Here is a 24,075-nt window from a genome sequence, read left to right on the forward strand (position 1 = left end):
AAAAAAAAAAAAAAAACTTTTTGTAAAATTTTTTAGTTAAAGTTACCTAGGATGCTCCTAGCCTGCTCGCGAGTAATCAAGGTTTGTTTAGGGTTGAATACTTTATAGTTTTTACTAGTTAGAACAATCAGTATAGTTTGTTTCATTGTCATTGTTTTTACGTTCTTACTAGATAATTGTTATTATGACGTTTGACGTAGATCATGGCCCCCGGTACTAGAAATCACCCAACACGAGAGGGATCTTCTGGTTCTAACCAGAATGATAACCCGGACCATCTGGTCGCAGCTGCTACCCAATTCTTTCAATCTATGGTTAGCGGCCAATTTATGGCGCCTAGAGCTCCACAAGCCGGTTGTACTTTGGAGCAATTTTCTCGTCAGCATCCTCCTACGTTTGATGGCAGATTGAATTCCATGGATGTGGAAAGCTGGATCGATCGTATAGAGCAGATTTTTGAAGTGCTCTACTGCACTGATGATCAGAAGGTGAAATACGCCACGTACCACTTGACTGATATGGCAAACAAGTGGTGGAAGTCAACCCGGGCTTTGGTTCAGCTGGAACTAGGGGAAGCAGTCCCCATTACTTGGGAGCATTTCAAGAAAATCTTTTTGGACCACTTCTTTCCACAAACTCTTCAGGAGTCGAGAGCTCGCCAGTTTATGGATCTTACTCAAGGATCTATGACGGTAGCGCAGTATGCTACAACGTTCATGGAGCTTTCTCGTTTTGCTATTTACTTAATTCCGGATGAGGAAAAGAAGGCTGAAAAATTTGAGCGTGGACTGGATCGTAGGATTCGAGAACGTGTCCGTACTCTCAGGATTCGGAGTTTCACAGAGCTAGTCACCCGAGCTACCATTGCTGAAGAAGACCTCCAAGAGAACATCGAGTACAACAATCAAAGGAAGCGCCAGCAACAGCAACAACCCCAAGCAGTGTCGCATAAGGACAAGAGGCCTCACATCATGAATCGTCAAGGTCAACCACCAGCAGGGCAAACTTTCCCCACGTGTGCAACATGTGGGAAACGACATTTGGGAAGGTGCATGTTTGGCCAGAACGTGTGTTTCAAGTGCGGGAAGCCAAACCATCTAGCTCGGGACTGCCCAGTTAAGAAACCTGGGGAACCGGGTAGGAATGGAGGACAGAAGACGCATGCTACAGCGAGAGTTTATGCTCTTACCCCTATTGATGCTGAAGCATCAAATGATGTAGTCACAGGTACCTTTCGCTTTCCTAAATTTAGATATCTTTTTAGAACGATAAATATATTACATGATCCTGATAGCTTTAAGTTGTTATGTCATTTATATAGGCACATTATCGTTGTTTTCACGTCATGCCTCCATTTTATTCGACTCTGGTGCTACTCATTCTTTCATTTCTAATCATTATGCACATTTGGCTGAGAAGATACCTGAACCGCTAGAACCTAGTATGTCTGTTGCTACGCCCTCGGGAGATCATATTATTTGTGATTCTGTGTTAATTGGTTGTTCGATAGAGATTCAAGGGAGAATTCTACCTGCGGACTTAATCATATTTGATATGTCCGGATTTGACGTGATTCTGGGAATGGACTGGTTATCCCAGAACCATGCCTGTGTGGATTGCTTTAATAAGAGAGTAGTTTTTAAATGCACAGATGGGGAGGAGTTTAGTTTTCAGTCTGTACGAGAAACTTCCCCTCCTCGTGTAATCTCAGCTTTGCAGGCCACCAGACTTTTGAGACAAGGGTGCATGGGATTCCTGGCGAGTTTGATTTTACCACCAGAAGATGGACTCAAGATTGAAGACATAAAAGTAGTTAGAGATTTTAAAGATGTGTTTCCTGAAGATCTTCCAGGAGTACCTCAAGATAGAGAAGTTGAGTTCGTGATTGATCTCACTCCGGGAACGGCGCCTATATCTAAGGCACCCTACCGCATGGCTCCAGTTGAGTTAAGAGAACTCAAGGATCAATTACAAGAGTTACTAGAGAAAGGTTTCATACGCCCCAGTGTTTCTCCATGGGGTGCACCTGTACTTTTCGTGAAGAAGAAGGATGGGTCTATGCGTTTATGTATTGACTACAGGGAGTTAAATAAAGTAACTATCAAGAATAGATACCCTCTACCTCGGATAGACGACTTATTTGATCAACTTCAGGGAGCCCAAGTCTTTTCTAAGATAGACTTGCGATCCGGTTACCACCAGTTGAAAGTTAAAGAGACAGATGTGCAGAAGACGGCTTTTCGAACACGCTATGGTCACTACGAATTTCTTGTTATGCCGTTTGGTCTAACTAATGCCCCCGCAGCTTTCATGGATCTTATGAATAGGGTATTCAAGAATTATTTGGACCAGTTTGTGATAGTTTTTATCGACGATATTCTCATTTATTCTCGGAGTAGTGCAGAGCATGAAGAACATTTGAGGATTGCCCTTCAGACGCTAAGAGAAAAGAAGTTGTATGCAAAATTTAAGAAATGCGAGTTTTGGTTACACGAGATTTCCTTTTTGGGACACGTGGTATCAGCAAAAGGAATTTCTGTGGACCCAGCAAAGGTTGAGGCAGTGGTAAAGTGGGTCAAGCCTAGTAATGTCGGTGAGGTACGAAGTTTCTTAGGCCTCGCTGGTTACTATAGAAGATTTATAGAGGGCTTTTCAAGTATTGCAGCTCCGATGACGAAGTTGACAAGAAAGGATGAGAAGTTCATATGGACAGATGAGTGTGAAGACAGTTTCCAAGAATTGAAGAAAAGACTAGTGACAGCACCAGTTCTTGCAGTTCCTTCGGGAGATGGAGGATTTGTTATATACAGTGATGCTTCACTAAAGGGTTTAGGTTGTGTTTTAATGCAGAGTGGGAAGGTTATTTCATACGCTTCCCGACAACTAAAGAGTTATGAGCAGAATTACCCGACCCATGATCTGGAACTTGCAGCAGTGGTTTTTGCCTTGAAGATATGGAGACATTATCTTTATGGTGAAAAGTGCGAGATTTATACCGATCATAAGAGTTTGAAATATTTCTTCACACAGAAAGAGCTGAATATGAGACAACGAAGATGGTTGGAACTTCTGAAGGACTATGACTGCAATATTAACTACCATCCTGGTAAAGCAAACGTCGTGGCAGATGCACTTAGTCGAAAGTCATCCTCTAGCACTTTGGCTACGATGTTTACCCCTCAGAAGCATTTACTACTAGACATGGAGCGAGCTGGCATTGAGGTAATCCAGGGCACTCAAGCTAAGTTGAATAGTTTGACCTTAGGTTCAACATTGATAGATCAAATTAAGGTCGCTCAAGCTAGTGATACGGAGTTGATAAGGATTAAAGGGGAAATAGCTGAAGGTAAGAGACCTGATTTTCTAGTGTCGGATGATGGCACTTTGAGATTTAGAGGAAGATTATGTGTACCCAACGATAGAGTAATCAAAGATTTGATCTTGAGAGAAGCTCATCGTTCACTCTACACAGTTCATCCGGGGAGCACCAAGATGTATCGGGATCTGAAGCAACACTTTTGGTGGTGTGGGATGAAGCGTGAGATAGTGGCATATGTAGCTCAGTGTCTGACATGTCAACAAGTCAAGGCAGAGCATCAGAGACCCTCAGGTACACTGCAGCCACTCCCTATACCAGTGTGGACTTGGGATGAGATTGGGATGGACTTTGTTTCCGGGTTTCCGAAAGCATTAGGAGGTCAAGATGCAGCATGGGTGATTGTTGATCGACTATCAAAATCAGCCCATTTTATTCCCATTCAGATGACGTACTCTGTGGATAGATTGGCAGAATTGTACGTTAGAGAGATTGTCAGATTGCATGGGATACCGTCTAAGATAATCTCTGACAGAGATACCCGTTTCACTTCGGCTTTCTGGAGGAAGGTACAGAAGGAGTTGGGAACTCATTTGACCTACAGCACGGCATTTCATCCTCAGACAGATGGTCAATCAGAGAGGACGATTCAGATCCTAGAAGATATGCTTAGAGCGTGTGTGATGGAATTTAAGGGTAGTTGGATTAAGTATCTACCCCTTATTGAGTTCGCTTATAATAACAGTTATCAGGAAAGTATTCAGGCAGCACCGTATGAAGTTCTCTATGGGCGTAAGTGTAGGTCACCACTCTACTGGGATGAAGTAGGAGAGAGAAGGATTTTGGGACAAGAGATTATTCAAGACATGTGTGAGAAAATATCAATTATTAGAAAGAAGCTCGCCACAGCTCAAGAGCGACAGAAGAAGTATGCCAACCAGAGACGGCGTGAGTTAGAGTTTGGTATAGAAGATAAAGTATTCTTGAAGGTTTCACCGATGAAAGGGGTAATGCGTTTTGGTAAAAAGGGGAAGCTAAGCCCGAGGTTCATAGGTCCCTTTGAGATCTTAGAAAGAATAGGTGCTGCAGCCTACAGACTAGCACTTCCACCTCACTTATCGACAGTGCATAACGTGTTTCATGTCTCTATGCTAAGGAAGTATGTCCCAGATCCTGCACATGTTTTGGAGTTTGAGCCACTTCAGATTCGAGACGACCTCAGCTATGAAGAATTTCCAGTGAGAATATTAGCACAGAAGGCCCAAGTGCTACGACGCAGAACCATTCCAATGGTTAAAGTACTTTGGAGTCACCACAACGAGAGAGAAGCCACTTGGGAACATGAAGAAGATATGAGAGAGAAGTACCCCGACTTGTTTAAATCAAGGTACGTTCCATCTCGGGGACGAGATTTTCTTTTAGGGGGGGAGAATTGTGACATACCAGTTTTGGTGATAGGGTATATTAGTAATATTTCCTAGTAAACTTTTATTTTAGATTTTATACTTTTATGAGTATAGTTTTATCAGAATTTATATTTAATTTTATCTCTATATTTCTATTATAGTTGCTATTCATGATTTGTTAGAGTTTTGTTTTAATAAGGATTTTTAAAGTGTTTCAGATTACGTTCACTGCGATGTGTGTTTTGAAATTAAAGTTTAAATTTTCTAGTCTCCGAACCTCATCACTTGGTTAGCCGCTGTTTGACAAATTCAAATCACCAATCCGTAAGTTCATCCACTTTGTTTCAAATTTGAAACCCTGCCGTAGTGTGTAAATTCGAGTCCTAGTAGGAGTCTAACTCTCATTAGAAAAACCCTATCAGATAGCTTTTCTACCGTCTTTATAAATCCATCTAGAATATCTGATTCAAACACAAGAAAAATACAAAGAAAACTCACTTGTTTTGGAGTTCTCTTCTCTGACCCGCAGCCAACCACTTCTTCTCGCAGTAACTCCACGCCACTCAGAGGCGCGGGACTCCCTTCCGGCGTCACAGACGGTGCCGACCAGCCCAGCCCTAGCTCAGCCACCTCTTTTCCGGTAAGGCCTCGACCGCCATCAGCTCTCTTTCTTTCTCGGTAGTTTTCGGGATGTTTTCGGACTAACGGTTCTCTCTCTCTCTGTGTCACGGCGTCGCACCACCGTAGAGACCTTCCTGTCGCGTCGCCGGTCGCTCCCTGCAGCCCAGCGCCGCCGTCGCCCTCAGCCCCTCTCGGTAAGCTCTTCCATCGTAGAACCCTCTCTCCCGAACTCTCTGTTTTGGTTGCCGAGTACTCGGGTTCTTGAAGAACCCGTGAGTTTCTTTTGTTGGGCCTTGGGCCTTAGGCCCGTTTGAGGTTGGGATGGGTTTATTTATTTGGTTTGGGCTCCTGTAATAATGTTATTTTCATGGGCCAGAGTTTTTAACCCTTTTTACAGATTATAGTGATATTTATTCGAACTTATATTTTAAATTAGACTTGATCTTATTTTATTTAATAATTGCTTTAGTGATTTATATTGAGTTTAATATTACTAGTTGAGTTTATTAAATAAATATTTTTAGTTAAAGGTTCTTTTTAATAAATGTTTAAAGAATTGGAAAGATGTTTTAAAGTATAATTTTTAAGTCTAATATTTGAGTTAATATTTCTTTTGTCAATTTAGTAAAGATTTTAATAAGGTTTCTATGTTAAGAATTTAATGGAATTTATTAAGTTTCTTATAAGATTTAATAATTACGTTAAGAAATGAAACTAGTTTAAGAATTTAAGTTTTTTGTGAATTATTTTAAAATAGCTCGAGTATTTCTACTAAATTATAAATTAGTATTTTAAGTAATTTAAATACTAAGAATTATTGATTTTTAGTGTTAAACAAATATTGGTTTGACTATGTTTTAGAATTTCGAATTTAGTTAAGTAGGATATTAGCATTTATTTTAGTTCCAAATAATTTAGTGATAGTTATTTATTGAATATAGGTCTCAAGTTACGAAGTATTATTCAAGAAGAAACGCATCGAGGTAAGTAAATTTGATCATAAATTAGGATCATCACAGTTAGCTTATATGTATGTATTATTCAAGCCAGTTCTTTGATAGCCATTATTTATGAACCGCTCATGTACAAGCATGTCATCCAGCATAGCATATGATCATGTCATTCCGCATCATGTTTCAGTTTCAGAAATTATAGTTATGTATGTATTAGGTCATGCATCTCATGTGTATAAGACACATAAGCCATCTTAAATTCAAGTGTAAGATAAAAATCAGATCAGTTAATAAGATGGCCATTCAGATGCATGGTACCAATGCAGTTCAGTTTCAGGGTGGTGTGCAAGCCACGAACTCAGTCGTGGTCCACCATAGTATGCTAGAATACTATCAGCAGTTCCCCTTGCTGCAGCGGGATGTGGGGCTGGTGCACAACCTTGCACACAGGGTTAAGTGTGTTGGCCAGTCAGATAAGTAAGATAAATCAGTCAGTTAGTTCAGATAATTCAGTCATACATAGCATAAGCATTAGCATGAACAGTCATGAATTTTAAGTTCAGCATGAAAGTTCTTATGAAAATGTTATGTTTATTATGTTTTCGTTATGATAGATTTCTTACTGAGTCATCGACTCATTTTAGTTTATTTCATGTTTTTAATTACCCAGGTGAAGATGATGATTACGAGCAGGCAGGCCAGGAGTAGAAGGAGCATTTTAGTTTTGTTCAGACTTTTAAAATAAAATGTGTCTCTTATGACGAATTTATCCAGTTATTTCTTAAATGTTTTTTTTGGGAAGACATTTTATTAGACCTTTTATTTCAATAAATTATTTCAGTTTATTTTTAAATTGTGAAATTAGAGAATCGCTTGCCGGGTTTATTTTTCATAAAAAAAAAATACGTGACACACCTAGCCTACGGGGAGGGGGTGTTACACCTAAGTACTTTTATTGCTCAATATTACGTTTTCCCATTGAACAAAAACCATATTCAACAAGTCAATAACTTTTTTTGTTCTTTTAATTCTTCAGGCGATGTAAATTTTTGGAGTAAGCTTAATTTGCACACCAAACTTAAGGACAAGTGCCAAGGCAATGGTGTAAGTTCCGCCAACCTACTATTTCTAGTAGACTGTGCCATATTTTTATAAGTAATTATTAGGTAGTCTTGAAATTCAGACACCTTGTAATCCTATCCTCTTACAAGATGCCATATCATTAAAAAAAAATAGTGCTTATGGAAGTAAATTTAATGACATGACATCTTGTGATTGATGTGTATACCACATCATCCATACTTTGGGAGTACCTACCAAAAAAATTTTCATTTTTATTGATAATCAATACTTTACACACTAGTATGATCTTTTGTGATTTATAATATTTGTTGACCATTTTTTTTTTTTTTCCTTTTGATCATTTGTTCAAAATTTTCAAGACAGTATTGTGATAGGGCAGAGCAAACTTAATTAGTAGTATGCATTTACAAAAGAACATTTTGGCAAATTTGAAATTAGGCTTCAGCTATAATTGACTCACTAGTTTAGATATTTCCTTTTTCGGACAATTTGGTCTGGTGGTCAATATCTTTGAAATTGATGTTTTCTTACTATTTTGTAGAAGAGTACATAGGGAGCTGCTGATTAGAAACATTTATTTTGTCCAGGATAGCATAGACGACAGAACTCAAATAGTTAATTCAGATGAGGCAAGTTTAAAGAGGCTTATGGAAGAAGAGAAGCCGTCTGAGAAACAGACAAATAAAAAAATTGTCACTGATAAAATGAGACACTCACAACTGAAACCTGTTAATAGTTTACTCAGAAACCATGGAACGGAAAACAAAGCTTGTCAAGGGTTGTGCGATATACCTGTTCCGGTTTGGGAAGATGTAGTGAATACAGAACGTTATCCGCCTTCTCATAAAAGAATTGTGGATATCTCTTTAAACAAGCTCATACCATCAGCATCAACAAAGGAATTATGCAAAGAGGTACATTCTAAAAAAAGAAGATCTTATGGTTGTAAAAGTATCAGCTGCGTAGACTATGACAGGATGAAGGACGTTAATCTTCAGCCAGCGCAGACTAATGAAGCAGAGGAAACTAGAAATCATAAGTTCGCTGACAGAAAATATCTCAGCAGAGATGAGGCAGGCCACGAGTCTAAACAATTATCGGATGCACTGAAGATTTTAAATTCTAATAAGGAATTATTTATAGAACTTCTTCAAGACCCAAATTCACTGTTAGTAAAACATATACACGGCTTACGGAATTCTCAGGTAAAAGGATCACAGACTCAATTTTTTCCTGGGGCTGAATTGTCTGAATATCAGATATGTAACATGAGACAACATGAAGAGTCCGCCAGTCCTGAAAGGTTGAAATGTTGCAATAGATACCTTCCTAAAGGAAATGGGGATCCCATACCCTCAGACAGGATAGTAGTCTTAGCTCCTGGTCCAACAAGCATCCAAAAATCTTCTGAAAGAATCGAATCCTACTTCTCCTTGCAATATCCTTTTAGCTTGAGAATTAAGGGACAAAGTGCTAGACCCGCACTTTTTTCCTTTGGTCGTATAAAAAGGAAGTTGAAAGCTGTGTTGGGGGTTAGCAGAAAAGAGCGGCACTGGATGCCAATCAAGAAAAAATTAGAAAAATCTCTGTGCGACTGCAAGGGTTCAGAAGATGGTGGCAACAGACTAAATACTAAGGTTGCTGGAATAAAGTCGCCTAGTGATGTCGACGTTTGTGGAATGGAGAAATCTTCTCTTGATGTCAGGAAAACAGACAAGACACAAAAACATGCCCTCTTGCCTACACTCAATCCTGGAAGGGACTTTGAAATTGGCTTTTCTTTGGGACAAAAGAGATTTTCCCCATATGGCAATCATCAAATGATCTATGAGAACAAGTGCGAGTTTCAGAAAGAAAGGAAACATAGTTGCTTAAAACCCAATGATGCTATGAAACCCAATGATCCATTGCAAGTTCCTGAAACAAAGCCGAATATCTCAGAGAATCATTTTGCCGATATCAAAGTCAAAGAATATGATATGAGCCCAATGGGTACGAACTACCAACTTCTTACATTGAATTTGGTCGTGTGTTCTCTCTGATTTGAACAGATCATCATTGAACTTCTGCAGGTTCTATGAAGATTTTAAAAACTAACGATCTTATATGACCAGGTGAAACCAAGGCTTTGAATGTGCCCTCTGAATCACATAGCACATACCAGGCTGGCCCTAATCATGGCACTGGCACACTCTATGCATGTGAGAAAATTGGATATTTGGAGTCATCAAGACTGGTAAGTTGCTCTCATTAATTGTCTATTGTCTGTTGCTTTTTTGTTTACTCTTATTAGTTTCCATCAATGTGCTTAATGGGCTGTGGTCTCCTTCAGCATTCATCATCAAAAAATCAACAATTAAACTTTTTATCGGAAGTTTCTGTGTCAAACTCTTCAAGCTATCAGAGAGTGGAAGATTCTGAAAACCAGAAAGATCAAGTGATGCAGCCGAGTCAGCTATCTGTTCTTGAGAAGGTGTTTACAGAAAATCTCGTTAGCCCTTCAAGCAACGTATACCAACCTGGTATGCTTTCATATTGGGAACTATTGCTAAAATTACTTGGTAGTCCTCTATGTGCTTAATTCTGCATCTGAGATAATCAAGTTGACCTTCTGCAGCTGAGTTACCAGTTGAAGCACTACAAGTTAAGTTTGAAGGCCACTATCCTTGTGCTGAAGAAAGGCACCCTTTAGGCCCCAAAATCAATGTAACAACTACCATGAATGGTGATGTGTCCTACTCTGAGTATATAAGTGCAGTATTACAAGCTTCTGGCTTGAATTGGGATGAGCTGTCAATAAAGTGCCATTCATCGGAGCAACTTCTCAATCAATCCTTATTTAATGAATTGAAGATGTCAAATAACCAATTCTGTGGTGATTTTATGCTCCTCTTTGACTGTATAAATGAAGTCCTACCAGAGGCTTGTCAATCTAATTCTGGATCCTCTCCTTGGATGCTGTGTATCAAACCAATAATTCAACCACTTACTGTGGATAAAACTTTGATTCAGGAGGTGAGAAAATGTGTTGATTGGTACCTTCTTCCACAGCCACCACCGCGAACACCACAGCAGCTTGCTGAGCAGGACCTGGCAAGATCTAGAACATGGCTGCATATTGGAGAAGAAACTGAAGATATTGCTATTGAAATGGTAGAAGGTGCCTTGGAAGAATTGCTGATGGAAATTATCCTTGAATTGTACATTTGAAGCATTATAGATTCGTGTATTGCACCAGAAGAATTAGGTAGCTTGGATGGGTTAGCACAGCTGGATTTTCACTTGATTTCTAAAATTCAATGGCCTCTTTGGAGTCATTGCTTGATGCACAGTAATCATTACGTGGTGTTTCTTATTTGGAAACTGTTTCAGAGGGATAAGAATGAAGCCTTTTTCTGACTTAGAGGAGGTCGGTGGAAGCAACTTTGAATCTGTTTCATGGTTCAAGCTTCCTGCACATTGTAGAATTTACTCTCAGTCTCCAAAAGCTATCAATAATAGGGTTCTGTTGGAGTGTCCTTGATCTTTGCCATTTATCATTCTAAAAAAGTCCTTACTGGATGTAATATTTTCATGAATATACTAGTGTGAAAATTATATCCATTTTTCCTAATACTGGGAGACTTTTTGCTTGAATCCCTCAGTAGTTCTTAGTGGTACTTAGGCATTTTCTGTGTATATTTCATGTGTACTTGGGCTATGCCTATTTCTATTAATAAAGTTTTACTGTTACTTATAAAAAAATCTTTTTTGATCATCATAGTTTGTATGTGCGTAGGGAGCAAGAAAAGTCTTTTTTCAAGGTTTTAATTTAGTTTGTTGGATGAAGCTGCTTATACGTGGCTACAGAATTTTGAATTTGGAATCTAAACACTTCAGTTTGGCAATCTCCTTCCAATTCATAGTAATTCTTTCACATTTTAATTTTTGAAGTTATTGTACAGATACTTGATCTGCCTAGCATTTTTCTTTTCATCTATAAAAGCATTAGTTGTAATATAGAAACTTATAGGGCTTTTGCTTTATATAAATTATATCCTAGCAAGCACTAGCACTAGGTTACTTGCAGGTACTTCTTGACAGAGCTGCTGTGTAGCTGTACATCAGTAAGGATGCAAGGATTGGTGTCAGATCTTTTTTTATCAGTATTGATGGTAGATGCTTCTGCTTTATACTGATTTGAATCTTCGCAATATTAAGTCCATTATCTTTATATTTGAGCTTATGCCCCGTGGTTAATCCTTAGTAATGAACTAGATGGATATGTATGACATTGCTTTCCAAACATGATTTTTTATCACTTCATAAAACTCTTATTTCAAATTTTATTTTGTTCCAAATAAAATTGTACCCCTTGAAGAGTTATGCTATATACTACACCCATATCCCCCTTCCATCCCATTATGTTGTTGTGGCATTGACCATTTAGCCGTTGTTTTTTTTTTCTTGACAAAACAAGAGTTGATCTAAGGATGTAGTATATAGCATTTTCATATGAATATACACTCACCATTATTAGTTGCATCTTAATGTACTAATTGTGTAATTCATGACCGTGAGACCCACTTACCATGAAACCATTACTGCTGAGCCAAGTTTCAAGACAAATTTTGAGTGATGAAATATCTTCCCACCCCCCTCTCCCTTGTGACGAGAGTGATAGGGATATGTTCTACAACCAGATAGACTCCCCATGGGGATGAAGCCTGAAGGTATTGCTTCTTTTGCTTGGTTTTACGAGTTTTTTTTCCTAGTCTCAACTTGAATTCTCAAGGATACCCCCTGTAGAAGTTCTGCTCAAAGAGTTTCCTAGAAACCGAGATATGTCAGAGAAATACGGAATGGGAGCTGGAATTGGTGAAAACCTCTCTATTCAGTTGGATGTGTCCAGTCCAGTTATTTTATATTTATTTATTTTCTATTTTATTTTGGTCCTTTTTTGGGATATTTCAGGCTTTAGAAGCTGAGAATATTACTTTCAATGGTTGGGTGAGCTCGATTGCTTGGAAAATCAGTCTGAAAAAGCATCTGATACTCTAGCTCGTAGCAATCCCATTGAAGAGGGTTGATCCTCCCGCAACAACACAATAAAGTTATTGTGTACATTATTCGTTATTAACTTAATTTTCGGGGACACATGCTTATTAGGCCCTTCTGGAATGGAGGTCTCTATTTCTTTTATGACACCAACTGCATTTAGTATAGAGGGATGATCTGTCATGCTCAATCTAACAGTCAAATCATTTAAAAGCTGAATACAACTCCTGTAGGAAAGTGCTTACTTAAACTTGAGTTGTCAAATAAAAATCCTTCCATATAAGAGACACATTTATTGTCTATCAAACGAAAAACAATAACAGGTTATCTGAATTGAGCTTGAATGGAAATTTATTTGCTTCCAAAGAGCTAAATGCCAGCCAAAGACAGCTAATAATCAGTTGGACTCTATTTGTCAAGACTCGGGGCTCTCTAATAAAAATCGTCAAAAGTTATCTTTCTTAGCTAGTTACATTGTCTTAAAAGAACTCATATTCTTTTTTTTGTTCATAGGTATTGAAGGAAAAATGGATGCAGGATTCAGGACAATGGCTGCTAAATATTCGAAGAACACAACAGTTTTACTGCTGGTAACATTTGCTCTCCTTTTAGACTCAGATGCAGTCCAAGGATGGGGAGCATTGTCAAAGGTAGAAGATTTGGAGCTGGATAGACAGCTCAAGCTATTAAATAAACCTGCAATAATGAGTTTCCAGGTATGTTTAGGATTCTTTAGTTTAGACCATCTTTATTTTTGAATTGGGGAAGTCATTTATTTTGTACTTGCAGAAATGTTTTCTGTTAGTAATTTGTCATTACTAACAGGGGTAATGTTTTTAAACATTTAAAAAATTTAAAATTTGTTGAGGGCTTTGTTTTGTCACCCTGAATGCTTTATTTTTACTAAAACGACATGTTTATGCAAATTCTCTTTTGTGTTCGAATGAATTTGATGTATTCATCCTTGATCTCTTGCTTGTCAATATTAAATATTTTCTGAGGTGAATACAGAGAACTTTCTGATTGATTTTAAAATTATTGAGCTTTTCTGTAGGTGTAGGACTCTGCCAAAAATTTACTAATTACTTTCTCATAAAACACATTCTAATTTATTCTAATTTATTTAGCTGTAGGAGCCTGCCAAAAATTTACTAACAAATTCTCATAAAATATAAATACTAACTTTGTTACTAGGACTCTGATGCAGCCATAGCCTACGTAAAATGGTAGATTAATGCTGTGGTTGTTTCACTAAGTTTTGGAAGTAGAGTTCTTGGTTTTCCATCTGACCGTCTTGAGGTACCTTCATGCAAATAATTCAAAATTAACATGTATTTATTTGGTTGATCAACAGACTGAATATGGAGATATTGTAGATTGTGTTGATATCTATAAACAACTTGCATTTGATCATCCTCTGCTAAAAAACCATACAATTCAGGTGAGCAATAATGTTTCTTCTCTTTAGTCTTTCTCCATCTCGAAACATCTCGGATTACGTTTGCTTTATCCGCTTAGTTTCTGAGAAACATCTTGGATTACATCAGGTTAATCTCTATTGCTGTATGATTGTATGCCAGATGAAACCTGAAACCATTCCAGATGAAGCTTCAAGAGCTTATACACATTCAAATGATGTGCCCAACAACATATCATGCCCACATGGATCGGTGCCCATCAGAAGGAGTACAAAGGAAGATCTGCTGATGGAAAACTATTTAAAATCCTTGAGAATGAATTACAAACATTGGTACACCTCCTCAATTGACATAAGTGGCCATCATGTAAGTAAATCTGGCACTAAAAATACATCCTAGCCCTCTTGATTGCAAACTTGTGCATACGAAACTAAGGGGTCATCAAAGATTTATAGAGGTTTTTTTTTTTTTGTGAATCATTGATTTAATAGGCATTAGTAATTTTTCATTTCTCTAATCCTTTCATTCTTCTACATTTAGTCTGCAGCCCTCACATTCGAAAGCCAAAATTATGGAGGAAAAGCACGCATAAATGTATGGAACCCTGCCGTGACGGCTGATCAATTTAGCTTGGCTAGAATGTGTATTGTAAATGGTCATGCAGAGGAAACCAACAGTATACAGGCTGGGTGGGGAGTAAGTAACAGCTGCAAACCAAAACCAATTTTTTCAGTAACTGTTCAGTCTGAATTTTATCATAGAAAAATTTTACTCAGCAGCCCTACCCTGCTGAGGGAAAAAAAAAATACAAACTCACGTCAGCATGTGTGTGGTGTGGTTCTGCTGAGTAGAAGTATAATTCTTATAAAGTCACATCATCCCTCCAATCTTATCATTATTAATAGAAAGATAAAAAAAAATACGTGCAATTAAGTTAAGCTTATTAAAAGACCCCAATAATACATCTAATTAAATCAACATCATTTTATTTAAAACTAAAATTATTTAAATAGAAAATGCTGTTTTTGTATTTTGAATTGAGTTGAGTTGAGATGATAAAATATTATTTTTTAATATTATTATTATTTTAGAATTTGAAAAAATTGAATTGTTTATTATATTTTGTATTGGAATTTGAAAAAGTTATTATTTTTTATTTATTTAGAATTAGCAGTTTTTAAGTTTTCGAAATGTTTGCCTTTTAAAGAAAAAATCCCAAAGAAGGGTATATATTATATGACTAACTTCATTATTTGATGGTACAATGAAAAAATGGGTTCATAAAGATGGGTTCCTCAAAATTTTTCTTGATATTTGCAGTATATGGTCTACAATGAATCGAAGACATTTTATACATTGTTAAAACATTTTAAAATAATAAATGTTTTAAAAGTTATTTATATAATTTTTAAATTAAATACGTTCTGCGACTACTTGGTCGCTACTGTTGCAACCCTTGAAAGGCCATGGCAATGGGTGGAAAAATATGACCCCCATCATGTAGATTTACTTCTTTAACTCATGCTGACTAAATTTTGTGATATTTAAATTGCCTTGAATTTGTATCATCTGGTTAATATCTTAATGTTTTCTCTCTCTTTTCTTGCTTTTACGTAAACCTTTGCAGGTCAATCAATTTCTATATGCAAACAACAGCAGGCTATATACTTTCTGGACTGTAAGTTTTTAAACTTCATATTCCCTACTTGCTTTGCTTCTTTCCATGTCAATCCATGTCATACAAGACTTCTTGAGCAAGTGTCCTCTTACCATTTTTGTTTTCTCCATTGAAATGTTACCATAAAACCTCGCAGGCAGATGGTTACCAAAAGAGTGGCTGCTACAATGTTCTTTGCCCCGGATTTGTACAAGTTAGCTCCGAAATAACCCTTGGCCTCTCACTTCTACCAACTTCTACTTACGGGGGTCCTCAATATGACATGTTAATAAGTTTATACCAGGTGAATTGCCTTCCTTTGTTTTCCTATTTTCAGTGTAGAAAACTCGACACACTTCAGAATCTTTTCTGAAATTGCTACTTTCATGGCAGGATCAAACTACAGGGAATTGGTGGTTCATGTTCCAAGACAAGTATGTAGGTTATTGGCCAAAGGAGATTTTCACAAGTTTGGCCAAGAGTGCCGATTTCATTTCATGGGGAGGTCAGGTTTACAGCCCCATCAAAGAACGCAGCCCGGAAATGGGGAGCGGCCGTTTCCCAGAAGAAGGTTATGGGAAGTCTGCATATATCAAACAGATCAAAGTTGTCAATAATGAGAAAAATGGGTTCGTCGATCCAACTGACAGTGCTACTAAAATTTATGCAGACAAACCATTTTGTTACAATGCCATCCATAATGTGCTCAAGGATGATGAGTGGGGACATCATGTTTATTTTGGGGGGCATGGGAATTGCACATTTTAGGTGAAGGCCAGCAGGTTTCTTCCTTCCTGCTTGGCAATGACAATGTACTGAATGAATCTGCTAATAAAATAAGAGGACATGTCATTCTATAAATTGCCCATGGCCATGGGAATGCTTTTGTACAAATTTCTGGAGAACAATTCTTCTAGGGGCAGTCGGCCCTTGCAAACGGTGGGCAGTCGGCCCTTTACAGGTCAGCGGTTATATTCTATTAAAAAAAAAACAAAAAACAAAACGAAGAACAAGAAATGCAGAAAAAATAAAAATGTTGGCTTGTTCTTCAAGTTTTCGAATGAGCTTTGCGGAAAAGTGGAAAAACTAGAATGTGCTCTTCTTACTTTATATTGTGGTTTGATTGTTAAAAGAAAGTGGTTAAAAAAATTGGGAAAAACATTGAGTTCATCGTTTTCTTCTGCATTTAGTCTTTGGTGTCATTGTCTGAATTGGCTTGGTAAGAAATTCCCGTTTGCATTTTTTTTTAATGTATTGGCTTGAAGCTATATTTTCACGTCTAAAAATGAGTTTTTGGTTTCTCACAATTGGTTTTGGATGATAAAGACACACATGCATTTAGAAGTTAGTGATCAGAAAAAAGAAATAAATGTCCAGACAAATGTATATTTCACATGTCTACGTAGGAGGATGAGCGTCGGATTGGGGAGGATCTGCCGGTAGAGAACAGAGATCTCGAAAGGGATCCAGAGTGCCGTTGAAACGGTGCGTTTTTATTTACGCCACGTAGGACCCGTTTGCCCCGCGTTTACATGACGCGATTTTAGCCAGAGTTTTTCTCTGAAGAATATGGTTTGTAAAAACCTACCGTTTATTGTGGGACATAGTTGCGTTTTGTTGTTCAATTTTTCCAACCGTTTCCCGCACCAATGACATAGTCATAAAAGTATTCATCATAAATTTTTTTTACTAATTTTGTTACTCATCATCTCACAAATTATATTTATTTTGTTTTATTACAACTAAACTAATTGAGTTATTCTACTCATCATCTATACACCACACATTTGATAATAAAAAAAAATAATTTAAAAATCATATATAATATGTGGTGTAAGAATGATAAGGATAATTTTTATTTATTTATACCAGTCGATGTGGTAGGCTGTCGCACAGTAGTATATTACTATATGGCCATATGGGTAATGATTTATGTATAATTATTTTTATATAATTATGTTTTAAATTAAAAATATTTTTTATAAAATGATGTTATTTTTTTATATTGTAAAATATATAAGTTATTTTATAAAAATATCTGTTATTTAAAACAATGTTTAAAAGTTGTGAAAAATTGAAAATAATTGGATGCGAATGTAATAATATCATACATGTAAATATATATTAATGATAAAGAAGGAATTTCCAAAGGAATTTGGATTTTTGGATATTAATAATATCATATATGTAAATATATATTATTATATATGAAATATATAAATTCATTAATATTCTTAAAACAAAAAAAAAAAAAAAAATTCATTAATGTTGTCGAGACCAATAGAAAAATGATATTTACTATTATCACATTTGTAGCTTTTACAAGGTCCACATTTTTATTTTTATTTTTTCAGGCCCGCTTCCCGCCACTCTCGCCCTAAACCCTACCACTAGCATTAGGAAAATCCTTAAAAACTCTACCTTTGCATGTTTGTGTTGTGTTAAACCCTAGCAGCCATAGCCACCACAGCCAACTCCGAAACCAAGGAAAACATGGCTGTAGACCCCAAGGCCGTGAAATCGGACCTGGTCCTGATTCTGGACTTCGGGTCGCAGTACACCCACCTCATCACCCGCCGAATTCGCTCCCTCTCCGTCTTCTCCCTCTGCATCTCCGGGACCTCTCCGCTCTCCGCCATCACAGAACTCAACCCGCGGGTTGTCATACTCTCTGGCGGGCCTCACTCCGTCCACACACCCGAGTCTCCTTCCTTCCCACCCGGGTTCCCTGAGTGGGCCCAGTCCAACGGCGTTGTCGTTTTGGGTATCTGCTACGGCCTCCAGCTAATCGTCCAGAGGCTCGGCGGCGAGGTCAGGGTCGGCGAGAAGCAGGAATACGGGAGGATGGAAATCCACGTGGAGAGGAATGCTGCCCAGGGGCTCTTCGGGTCGAAAATGGTAGGGGATAGGCAGGCCGTGTGGATGAGCCACGGCGATGAGGTTGCTACCCTACCCGATGGGTTCGAGGTTGTGGCGCGTAGCCAGCAGGGTGCGGTGGCCGCCATCGAAAACCGGGCTAAGAGGTTTTACGGTCTCCAGTATCACCCGGAGGTAATTGTGTTTTGCTTTAACACGTTTGTAATCGAAGTGAAATTTGGTTTTGGGCGTGGGTTCTGGTTATATTTTGGCGTAAAAAATAGTTATTTTGGAAATTGCTTTAGGCGTGTTTTGTTTAGTACGTAGGTCATGTTTAGCCCCGTTAGCCCCGTTTGGATTGAATGATGAAAATTGAAAGTTGAATAAAATATAGTTAGAATATTATTTTTTAATATTATTATTATTTTGTGATTTTAAAAGTTGAATTATTTATTATATTTTGTGCTGAAATTTAGAAAAGTTGTAATAATGATATGAGATAAAACTGTTTTTATAACCGGGTCTAAATCTTTATTCTTTGTGGAGTTTCAGATCATATGTACGTTTTATAGCTAGTTTGGATTTAGAGATTAGAAGAGATGATTTTAGATGAAAGATGAATGTTGAAAAAAATATTAATTTTTAATATTATTATTATTTTGGAATTTGAAAATGTTGAATTTGGATTTGAAAAAGTTGAATTGTTTATTATATTTTGCGTAAGAATTTGAAAAAATTGTAATGATGAAATGAGATGAGATGAGATGAAACACTAGAAATAGATGGGACTGATAGGTTTCTTGGGTTTGCAAATGGTTTAATGTGGAGCTAGATGAGTGTGAGCAATGAAATTTTTTCCCCCGCCTGTCATCAGTCAAGTAAAACCTGATGGAAAAAAAAAAGACAAGGAACACAGTTAATGCATGTATTGAAAGTTGAGTTTGTCTCGTTCCCCTCGTAAATCAAAGTTGTTTCTGATGAGCAGTGTTGCGCATGTTTGTGTATAGGTGACACATTCGCCTGAAGGAATGGAAACATTGCAGTACTTTCTGTTTGAGGTTTGTGGAGTTGCTGCTGGATGGAAGATGGAAAATTTAATGGATGAAGAAATAAAAGTGATCAAAAGCACGGTAGGGATCGAAGATCATGTGATCTGTGCCTTATCTGGTGGTGTGGATTCCACAGTTGCTGCTACTCTTGTGCACAAGGCAATAGGAGATAGGCTTCATTGTGTTTTTGTTGACAATGGTTTATTGAGGTGAGAGTGCTAGCAGCTTCTTCTGAGGAAACAATACTCAGTTCCATACTTGTTTTGTCGAACATTTATATAATAATGAAGGGCAGGATAATGTTTGGGTGACATTTATTTATGTTATAAGCTTCCTTAATATTCTCTTGGTGTCTTCCTCTGGGTTTTTTTCAGTGGTTTCTGTTTCCTATAGGTACAAGGAGAGAGAACGTGTGATGGAAACCTTTGAAAGGGATCTCCATTTACCGGTTACTTGTGTTGATGCAACGGATCAGTTTCTTAGCAAGTTAAAAGGTGTGGTAGATCCTGAAATTAAAAGGAAAATTATTGGGAAGGAATTTATTTCCATATTTGATGCCTTTGCCCAAGAGTTGGAGGGCAAACTAGGAAAGAAACCGGCATACTTGGTCCAGGGGACTCTCTATCCGGATGTGATTGAATCTTGCCCGCCACCTGGATCTGGAAGAACCCACTCCCATACAATCAAGAGCCATCATAATGTTGGTGGGCTTCCTAAGGACATGAAACTGAAACTCATTGAACCACTCAAACTTCTATTTAAGGATGAGGTATCCATTTCAACCTTCTTATATTTACTTATCTGCATGATTTGTATCATGCAGTGATGTTATTTTGGTTGTTGCTTTGTCATATATGGAGGTCCGTCAACTAGGAAAGATTTTGAATGTTCCGGAGCAATTTCTGAAGCGCCATCCATTCCCCGGGCCTGGCCTTGCAGTACGAGTATTAGGTGATGTAACTGAAGGCAACGCCTTAGATATCCTCCGGCAGGTATGTGGTGTTTATCCCTGGATGGACTTGTTGGTTTTCTTGTTTCACCTTTTAATGTTTCTCCCTTATGAATGTTCTTTCAGGTTGATGAGATTTTCATTCAGTCCATCAAGGATGCTGGGCTTTATGATTCAATATGGCAAGCTTTTGCTGTGTTTTTACCAGTAAGGTCGGTTGGAGTTCAAGGTGATCAAAGAACACATTCTCATGTTGTTGCTCTGAGAGCTGTTACAAGTCAAGATGGAATGACTGCAGATTGGTGAGACTTTCTTCAATTTGCTCTTTATATACATTGCTGCCATATGACTTTATTTACCTTATATTGACCTTTTCTGGATAATTTGGGCATGCAAGTTCTGGAAAATATGGTCATGTCAGCCATTGATGAAATAAATAATATATTACTCAAACCTGCTACCAGTTGGTTGTGCATGTATATGGAAAGTACACGAGAGGTATATTATATTATTATGGAAGAGCTTATAGCACACAAGTGTCCTTATTTCTGTCAATAACAGAGGTTTTTTTATCATTATTTTTTACCTGGATATGTCTTATACGGAATTTCCTTCATAACTTCTCCTCAGCTTCGGGTGACTCTTTTGAACCATAGACTGGGAATGCTTTCAGAATTCAAAAAACTTGAGCTGGGGTTTGAGACAGCTCAAGATTGAGCACAGCTTTGACTGTTTATGCAGTTAGACATATGTGTGCGTAAGCCGTATATCCTAGACACATTCTTGTCGGGCGTGCACACGTACTGAACTGAGGTCTAGCATTCATATGTTTTCCCCTCATGCCACTAGACTGGTAATAGCAGCGTGCGACTTTTTTTAGCTGAAGCTTACCTAGGATAAGGTGAAGACCAAAAAAGATGTGAAAACCTGCTAGCAAGCACCCAAACACAAGCTTTACGGAGTGAGAACGAGATGGTGGGAGATGTTTTTGAGTGATGAAGAGGGCATTAGTTTGTCACCTCCTCTCATTTAGCATATCCTTTTCTTTCTGCAAAAATGTTATCCTTCTGCTCTCCATCCTTATGAATATGTGTACCACCAAGAAGCATGGCGATGGACAATTATTTAGTGTTTTTTTATAAGTATATTTTTGTTAGCTTGTACATGTCCTCACTTTCTAAGTGAGGCTTCTTCACTGCTGAATTGGTATTGACTGTCGTGCTGCAATCTTTCAAAAACTAATGTAGGATTACTCTCAATTATCATCAATGCAATTTTAGATACTCTCATGTCTTACCTATAAAAAAACTCTCATATGTCATGCATTTTCTCCCCTTTCGAATTTTGAAATATCAGGTACTATTTTGAGCACAAGTTCCTTGATGATGTTGTACGGAAGATCTGCAACAGTGTTCGTGGCGTAAATCGAGTTGTTCAAGATATTACATCAAAGCCTCCATCAACAATTGAGTGGGAATGATGCCATATCCAATGCTTATAGTACGATGAGGAGTGAGTTAGAAATCTGTGGTTGTATACGGATCTAGGTCGTGATGATTTACTTGTATGATCAGTTCTTGCCGCGTTACTGCATCACATTTAAAAAGGTTGGCCAGTAGGAATATGAGTCGAGCAAAATATACAGTGCGATGGATTTATTATTGAAGTCTGCTTGCAGGAATATTACCTGGTTCTCTACAAGGTAAATGATTCTTAATGGACAACGCCATGAACATTCTTTGTGGAAACTTCATAATGATAACTTATTGTTTTACATTTCAGCTGTAGTGATTTCTGAAAATCTAGTTTGCCTTGCTTAATTTGCACATAAAATGCTCATTTTTGGTTTCCAACACAATGTAGGTGTGTTTTTGTTTGTTGGTTACTATGTATTTTTTTATAACTTTATAATAACATTATGAAATATGTTTGCCAGAGCTTGAGCTTTTTAACCGATTTTAAGACTAGTTTCATTTATTTGTGTCAAATTCATATAAAATTGCCTTTCTTTTGTTTTGCATAAATTCATATAGCTTTTTAATAATATTACTTTTTTTTTTTTTTATACATGGGGAGGGAGATTCGATTCTTGCTTCTTTTAATGAGAAACTAAGGTATTGTCAATTAATCCAAAAGATCTTGGCAATAGTAATAATATTACTTCTAACTTAACATATGTATATATAAACTATATGGATATTGTATTAACTCAAAATTGGTTCTAAAGTTTGGAACTAAAATTATAATCTTTCTTTGATACGTAGCTGATCTTAGGACTGTTCATCCGGGTTCTGGCCCAAGAACTTGGGTTTATTTGGACCGGAACTTGGGTTTCAAATCCGGATCGGGGCCGGAACCCAGTTTTTTTTTTTTCTCCTCTCTCTCTCTCTCTCTCTCTCTCTCACACACACACACACACCCACCCACACCCGCCCCTTGTGGCCTTAACATTTTTGTCATGAAAGGAACTCAATTTACATGTAATTAATCAATCACAATTGTGAAAATACTGCTTCTAGACAGAGATAGTATGCGTGTTTGGATCTTTTTTCCAAAGTAGAAAAAGAGCCTGAGTATCTCCACAGAGCAGTTCGGCTTGTCGCGTAATTGTTCTGGTATGTGGTTGATATATTTTATTTGGATTTACTTACTCGTCAAAGTAGACCAAATGGTAATGGTAATGTCAGTGCTAGGTTGCTACTTAGCAAACTCGTTTCTTATGATATCGAAAACATTAAATGCCCCACTCAAAAAAAAATTTGGGTACCAGGCTATAACAGGAATTTGGTTTCCCATATTCTCTCTCGATCGGGTTGGGAAAAAGTTCAGCTCGAATGAACAGTCTTAGTTAATCTCTCTACGAGCTCCAATTGCTAGATGCAACATTCTTTTTTGATATGAGACTCATTATTGGATTGAAATACGTTATGGATCGAACTAATTTAAATTATATAATCTTAACATAATCAAGTAATTATTTATCAATAATAATCTATGAAAATGGATAAGATTTTGATAATGAAAGTATTTTTTTAATTCAATAACAGTTCATGAATAAATTTAAACTCATTCAAAAAATAAATAAGTCGATCTTGAACATGAAATATAAGTAGGTGATAAGCTTATACTTGGTTTGTATTCAAATAAAAATTAAACAAAAATAACTATAGTATTCAATAATCGACTTGGCTCAATTATAAAAAAGTGGAAGGAGAAGCTTGGGAATTTATGACTGTATCGTTGCTTGTTTTATTTGAATTCTACGTAACAACTCCAAGAGATTGGCTCAAGTGGTGAAGGCCTTAGTCTTGGAGAATCACTCCCTTCAAGATTTAAGGTTCAAAATCTCTTGGGTGCAAATAATCTTTTGAGGTCATACTTCTTGATAAAAAGTTAGTGATTTAACTAGTTATGTGTATGAAAACTTTTAAGGATACGGTGCACAGAATCATGATTTACTTTGCAGCAGAGATGGATTCGAAATGCCCGTCTCGGAGAGGTTTCCTAACATTAATAATAAAAAAAAAAAAATTCAAGAGAAGGCTAAGAAAGTATATTTGAGAAGAGAAACATGTGACAATAGTAAGGAACATTGAGGGGCTGAAAATCCAATTCCAATTATATGGAATGAAACATAGTGCCAACATGCATGGATTTGTGTGCAGAATACCACTCATTGCGACCACTCACTCTAAAAACAAACCTGCGGAATGCCATGGATAATGTTATA

At 37.3% G+C, this 24,075-nt stretch overlaps 2 protein-coding genes across 3 annotated transcripts; both read left to right on the forward strand.

Moving 5' to 3' along the window:
• Positions 1 to 12,428: 12,428 nt before the first annotated feature.
• LOC109014471 lies at positions 12,429 to 16,365 on the forward strand. 2 transcript variants are annotated; one of them, XM_035686643.1, is made up of 7 exons: positions 12,429 to 13,132; positions 13,771 to 13,857; positions 13,997 to 14,200; positions 14,375 to 14,428; positions 15,462 to 15,512; positions 15,649 to 15,795; positions 15,885 to 16,365. In XM_035686643.1, exons 1-7 carry the CDS (start codon positions 12,944 to 12,946, stop codon positions 16,257 to 16,259), a joined length of 1,107 nt encoding a protein of 368 aa, XP_035542536.1. In that variant the 5' UTR covers positions 12,429 to 12,943; the 3' UTR covers positions 16,260 to 16,365. The 2 variants fall into 2 exon arrangements, with proteins under 2 accessions (XP_035542536.1, XP_018852494.1); XM_018996949.2 differs by having other exon boundaries at positions 12,433 to 13,132; positions 14,375 to 14,530.
• A 1,458-nt stretch (positions 16,366 to 17,823) lies between these two features.
• On the forward strand, positions 17,824 to 22,282 carry LOC109014469 (GMP synthase [glutamine-hydrolyzing]-like). The gene is made up of 6 exons (XM_018996946.2): positions 17,824 to 18,542; positions 19,355 to 19,605; positions 19,790 to 20,165; positions 20,257 to 20,388; positions 20,472 to 20,647; positions 21,702 to 22,282. The coding sequence occupies exons 1-6, from the start codon at positions 17,985 to 17,987 to the stop codon at positions 21,823 to 21,825; spliced, it is 1,617 nt and encodes a 538-aa protein (XP_018852491.1). The 5' UTR covers positions 17,824 to 17,984; the 3' UTR covers positions 21,826 to 22,282.
• Positions 22,283 to 24,075: the final 1,793 nt, after the last annotated feature.

This window comes from Juglans regia, chromosome 2 (genome assembly GCF_001411555.2).
Source record: "Juglans regia cultivar Chandler chromosome 2, Walnut 2.0, whole genome shotgun sequence".
NCBI lineage: Eukaryota > Viridiplantae > Streptophyta > Magnoliopsida > Fagales > Juglandaceae > Juglans > Juglans regia.

What these genes read in the sequence shown, in the direction of transcription:
- LOC109014471 (XM_018996949.2), top strand. Translation starts at nt 12,944, where the DNA reads ATGGATGCAGGATTCAGGACAATGGCTGCTAAATATTCGAAGAACACA. An exon ending in CTGCAATAATGAGTTTCCAG is followed by an intron (nt 13,133 to 13,770) that starts GTATGTTTAGGA and finishes GTTGATCAACAG; the next exon opens with ACTGAATATGGAGATATTGT. An exon ending in TAAAAAACCATACAATTCAG is followed by an intron (nt 13,858 to 13,996) that starts GTGAGCAATAAT and finishes ATTGTATGCCAG; the next exon opens with ATGAAACCTGAAACCATTCC.
- LOC109014469 (XM_018996946.2), top strand. Translation starts at nt 17,985, where the DNA reads ATGGCTGTAGACCCCAAGGCCGTGAAATCGGACCTGGTCCTGATTCTG. An exon ending in GTCTCCAGTATCACCCGGAG is followed by an intron (nt 18,543 to 19,354) that starts GTAATTGTGTTT and finishes GTTTGTGTATAG; the next exon opens with GTGACACATTCGCCTGAAGG. An exon ending in GTTGACAATGGTTTATTGAG is followed by an intron (nt 19,606 to 19,789) that starts GTGAGAGTGCTA and finishes TGTTTCCTATAG; the next exon opens with GTACAAGGAGAGAGAACGTG.